Source organism: Semicossyphus pulcher, unplaced genomic scaffold (assembly GCF_022749685.1).
Source record: "Semicossyphus pulcher isolate SPU_LCO1_2020_fin unplaced genomic scaffold, fSemPul1.0.p SCAF_12, whole genome shotgun sequence".
Classification (NCBI taxonomy): Eukaryota; Metazoa; Chordata; class Actinopteri; order Labriformes; family Labridae; genus Semicossyphus; species Semicossyphus pulcher.
The window spans coordinates 22588475-22594474 of record NW_027211626.1 but is presented as its reverse complement, the minus strand read 5'-3'; the positions used below and the strand labels follow the sequence as shown (position 1 = coordinate 22594474).

The 6000-nt window shown below is 43.4% G+C and overlaps 1 protein-coding gene across 1 annotated transcript in view; it reads left to right on the top strand.

Annotated features, from left to right (window-relative positions):
• mmrn2a (multimerin 2a) overlaps nt 1-6000 on the top strand; it is a 36240-nt gene continuing 30240 nt past the window's right edge. Inside the window, exon 1 of the mRNA XM_069659343.1 lies at nt 1-251. Within this exon, the coding sequence (XP_069515444.1) occupies nt 1-251 (251 nt within the window). The remainder of the gene's footprint in view (nt 252-6000) is intronic.

Sequence of the window (6000 nt, the reverse complement as noted above, 5' to 3'; positions counted from 1 at the left end):
ATGTGGTTGGGAGCAGACATGGCAGCAGTGGGAGAGCTTGTGCTTGTTCTGGGCTTACTGGTGAGCGCCCACTGTGAGGTGAGAGCACGGGACCCAGAGGTGGAGGAGGAGGAGGAGGAGCTGGGAGGAAGAGCAGCAGCAGGAGGAGGAGGAGGAGGAGGAGCATTCCCCACTCACCTTGAGGGGTTACCCCCTGGAGCGACAGAGACCCCCTCTTTTGGAGAGAGAGGGAACCACCAAGCCAGAATGGGGTGAGTCCAACAACAAAATATCTTCAACTCACGCTTGACTTACTAACTAGAGCAAGTTTCTATAGTGAGGACAGCTGTGTGATCAGTCCGATCAATTAGTCAGACAGACAGCAGCTTATTGAACATAAGTAAAGATTTGTTGCTGTTGTGTTATCTGTTAGTAAACTGAGTCTAGGTGGGTTTTGGGCTGTTTGTGTTCTTTCCTGCTAAACTCACCAAGTTAATGTTTGAGATCTGTGCATTTAATGTGAAATATAATCACAATTACCCAAGACGGCCAAAGAGCCAGTTTCAGATATTTTTATGCAACTTTGTAACTGACCCTTCGCTAAGCCCCTCCCTTGAACGGCCATTGTCCAATCCTACGTTAGCAACCGTAACTAGGCGCAGGAGGCCTGTCAAGCTTTCAGAGCAAGGAAAAAAGCCGAAACGTGTACATGTGGAATCTGCAAGTCTGACAGCAGATATCCTCAAAGTTTAGAGCGGGGTGTCATATTTTTACACTTTTCCGAAGCCAAAAACTCGAGAGGAGAGATGTCGGACATGGATTAAAAATCGTGGAAGACAGTCGACTGGTCTCCGCTTACTATCCTGTCTGGCCTTCGCTACCACCACCGATGATACACCCCTTTGGTTTATGCCATTGTTGTCCACTGGACAGTTGTAGCTAGCTAAAGTAGTTCTAGTTGCCTGAGTTCAGTGTGGCGGTGTTGTGTTGTTACAGCTTTGTTTTAGTAGCAAGCTAGCAAACTTTTTCACTTCCACTTCCTGGTAGGTTCAGCACTTCAGTCTGACTAATCCTTTTTTCATATATTAGTCATATGTCTCCTTGAGATAAGACAAAACTTTATGGATCATTTTTGGAAACTAATTACAAATGTTTTCTTTTGGAGTTAAGTTTGACCAAAGACCAAATGCATAACCTTTAAAAAGCAGTCTGTGAACCCAACAAAATGTCCTCATTCTCCTCCTCAGTCCTCAGGCATGAAACTTCAATAGGTCCCCACAAAGATATGAAGATCAGTACCACACACACACACAGTAACACAAGTCACGCTTAGTGCATACAGAGGTACCAAGCAGGGAGTGCTTAAATGTTTTGACTGCCAGCATGCTTGTAATAGGCTGGTACCACCCAGGCTGCTGACACACACACACACACACACACACACACACACACACACACACACACACACACACACAGAACCAGACACCATACTTTAATTTTATGATTTTATGAGTCTCAGACAGGCGGTGGGTGTCTCTGTGTGTTTGTCCTCCAGGTATTAGACCGAGCCGATCCTCACAGGCTTCACACTGAGCAAAAAACAATCCTTAAATGTAGTTTATTATTTCATGTCTCAACTTCAAATAAAACCTGTAGCTGCTGTGAGGACGGCAGAGATGGTAAATAAATGAATTTAATGTCCCCCACAGGATGGTTTGTAATACCTTAGGTGATCCTGTAACTTCTCATGAAGCGACATCGTCAGGTCACTATTTTAATGTGTCTCATACTTTGGTTTGTGACAAAAAACCTGAGGACTAATGGCATCCCCATAAGTCTCAGCCTTACTGTGTGCTAACTGCTAATGTAAGCATGCTAACAAGCTAACCTAAGATGCAAGCATAGCTGGAGAGTGAAGAAATCGCTTCTCATTCTCAGATCTTCCTCTTTTAATTTATCTCTTTTTGATACATTGAGTGATACGAATGTTTCAGTGTTCCTAATAAAGCACTCTAAGAGATTGATTTGATTTCTCCATTTTACAGCTTCTGCTCATGACAAACTCTTAAACATTTAAGGGTTTTTTTGTTAAATGATGGAGGGATTAGGTACTGAAATCATAAGGGATGATGTTTTCACAGGGGAGGGGCCAAAGGGGCCTTGGTATTTAATTGGCCACTGCAAATTATATTCGTATCATTGATGGATTTTTGAACAGGAATACTTGGAACAGGATGGGGGGCCCAGAACAGGAACTCCTGTATGAAGTGAGTGTGCTTGGTATTTCTGGTTGGAAAGACAAACAGCCACAAAGAGACACAAAACAACAATAAATAAACACAGAAAACATCAAATAAATTGACACACAGCAGCCACAAAGAGACAAGAAACAACCACAGAAGACAAAAGCGTGCAAAGCAACTACAAAAAGCTAAAAAAAAAACCTACAATGACAATGAGACACAAAACCCCATGAACAGAATGTAAGGGACCGTGTATAGTGAGCAGGTTGTTATCGCAGAATGGAACCCCGACAGGGTGAGCAGGACCCCGTTTTCCTTTTTAAAATAGTATGTTACACTCACAATAAGTGCTGCGTCCATAGCAATGGTTAAAGGGCCAGTTCGCGGATTTTCAACCTCAGTCCTTTCATGCTATTATGGGGAGTTAAAGCTATTATTTTACAAAAAGAATGCAATTTCCCTCTGTGCCTTTGGAGGACGCTATCCGCTTCTCCAATGGCCCCTGGAAACAGACTACCTAAAAAAATCTAGGACGCCCGCCTTTGATGTCATGTCTGGTTGAAAATCGTCAGGTTTGAAATGTAGACTGCAGACCTGAAGATTTTTTAGACGATCCACCAGGGTATTCTCTTCGTATCTCAGATTCTGTACCGCTCTGAGCCATTGTCTGCAGCGATCAATGTCCTTAACTGGAAAAGCGTAGTATTTCACTCCAGCGTCTCTCGCTGGGCCGTTCCTTTCAGATGGAGGGGCGCAATGCATGCTGGGTGTTGTAGGAATGTAGAACACGCGAAACCACGAGCTGTTTGTACAACTTTCTCCACAGCTATGGCGCCAATTTCAAATATTATTGCTTCTATCGATTACAGAGAACACCAGCTTTTTCCAGGGGCGAGTTGCTCCTTTAAGTCTAGCCTTCTTAAAATAAGCTAAGTTTGCTGTTCTAACTCACATTAAATGGAAACATTTCTGTTTAATGTTTACTTCATGTGCTGTCTTCAATTTTGTAGATCCCTCTGTAATATACCAGACTTACGGCGGAATGATATGATTACAGTTAGTCTTACAGATGGTGTGATCACCGCATCCCTAGCAACGGTCTGTTTTTCATAGCATCAGTCTGTTATCAAGAAATAGCAGACCTTGGAATGCCGTAATTAGCCAATCAGAATCAAGTATTTATCACAGCCGTGTAATTATATTAAATTTTGGAGGTGTTGGCGAGGCGTTTTATTTTTAAAGGAATAAATCACATCTCAAGTTTATTATACAGTTATCTTCTCGAGGTGAAATGATCTGCTGCATTTTAACGTGTTTCAGGAGCAGTTTTAAAGCGTGTGTCACTCTGTGAGACTGACAGACTAAATAAGAGGATTAAATGTCTCGGGTGACGTTTTTTGGAGCGAGCTCATACAGGCCTCCGTCATATTTCCGACCCGCATCCATACATTAAACTGCAGGACTCGACCACAGATTCCCTGATAAAATGATCCCTGAGGGCTCTTAACATAACAACCCTCCATTAGCTCAAAGACCCCCCTCCACTGACCCCCCACTTTAAACGCTGCTTTAATGACACCGTTCACAAACGCAGCTCTTTGTGCTGCGAGTCCGTGCTGCGTTGCTGTAATGGAGGGCAGCTTTGTAGGGTCCCTCTGTTTTTTTTAGCCTCAACCTTATCATTGAAGGCTGATTGGTCGGAGAGGGGAGGGGTGTACATACATGCTTCAGAGGTCAGAGGTCAACAGGTAGTTAAGGGTTGATGAAGTGGAGTCGGGAAAGTTTGTTGTTTGGCTGTGAGAAAAGAAGATTTGAGGCTTTGGAGGAGCTTAAAGGATCATTCAGGTGTTTTTATAGACTTCAAATGTTTAAGACTTTAATTGCTGTTAATTTCAACAATTTTCGTTTTTCAATTGATCCTTCCAGGTAGTTATTGATTTCAATTTATCATTATCACTGTCTCTGTGCTCGTCTTTCTTTGGCAACAAGACGTCATGGTGTTCTGTGTGAGCTTCTGCCTCCTCGGCTGCTTGAATTGCAGCTGATCTTGTAATTGATAGTCACAGTGAAATCCTATCAAAGTAAAAGCCTGAACTGTTTGACTGAACAGAAGAAGAAGAAGAAGAAGCTCAGTGAGCAGAAGGCCGGACGGATCAAAGGGAGCCGAACCTGCAGATAATGTGACCATGAAGGCATCGCTTACTGCTCATTCAGCCGTTATCAGGAGGCGCACAGCTGGCAGATGAAAGTACGACACCCAAAGGCCAAAGAGGAGCGAATGAGACGTGGCCTTAAAGACAGTGTTGTTATCAGACTCATGATCGTGCAGGTGGATTAATTCTGCTGCTGAGACTAAATCCGGATGATGTCTTCTTCAGTGGAAAGTGCCGTGTAAGAAGGCTGCAAGGCAAAGTTAATGGAGGATTAAAAGGTGTTGAGAGTAACCTCACCACAGACACCCTGCTGTCTCACTATTTTTACAGACACTGTTTTTGATAGACACTTAAAGGGAGCCCCATGACGTACTGTTAAAAAGGGCTCTCTTTCTTGGTTAGTGATTAAAACTGTTAGAAATGTAAATGGGATTTTGAATGAGATTTTCTTATTTCTAGACAACAACGCTCAACTCCTGGTCTGACTTTGTCTCTCTGTAATCACAGGGGAGCCGATCAGGGTTGAATCAACACCAAAACATGTTCCAGGAGAACTTTCAAAAACACATATAAAAGTTTAGATAAGAACAAAAAAGGTGCGGATATCTGACTGAAACATTATCTTGATCTGGTTCTCAGAGCTCCAGCAGTTTCATCATTCAGACTTTGGCTCGTTCACAAACATCTTTCAGTTCGGATCCTGAACTCTTGGACTCTTGTTCTCCTCCGTCTCTCTCAGGATGAGTCGATGTCCTCACTCGTCAATGATCAGGAAAACAAATCCATAGGGACCGACGCATTGCTGCTAAAAGTGACGGTTTTACAGACGGCAGCTGTGACACTTTGAGACACAACCCCGAGTATCGAAGGAAAGTGCAGCGGGTTATTGACTCAAAATGAGAAATGCTGCTTCAATGAGCTCCTCGTACAGAATGACTGACAGCACAAAATTAAACCAAACGTCTGGATGTTTGTGTTGGAAAGAAGGAGAATCCCACATGTTCTCTTTTACACGGTCACATCACCGCAGTCCGACACATGGTTTCTAACTGTGGGACATTTTGAATCAGATAAGTGCAAAAGTCCAACTTTGGTTGTCGCTCATCTCTCTTTGGTTCCCAAAGTGTCGACAAAGAGTCTCCAAACAACACACGCGAAAAAGACAAATGACCAACGTTAAGTCTGGGGTCTTTCTCATGGAGGTGATGGGGGGCTTTTCTGTTGTCCATGGATGTAGGATGTCTGGGTTACAAATTAATTGATATTATTTGATACTAGAACTAAATAACATAAGGACAAAGTTGCCATTAAATAAATGTAAGGACGTCTGAGAAAAACAGGAATTACCTAAAAGCACTATAACCCCTCGGTCCCACAGGATCCGTGTCCAATGCGTTCCGTCTGCGCCGCGGTTCTGGTCCGTCAGACGACACAAGCCCTCGCCCACAGGAAGCGTGTCTGGTCTGCAAATCTAATAGGCAAACGGCAGCTATTAGGCTGTTTACAGCCTAACTTCATTCTGGGCCATGTACCAGCAGCTGGAGGGTTGAGGGTTAACTAAGGTTGTCTATAATTGTGAGGTTAGTTCGGCCGTTTCTGATGTATTTTCAGCAGCAGGTTTTGAG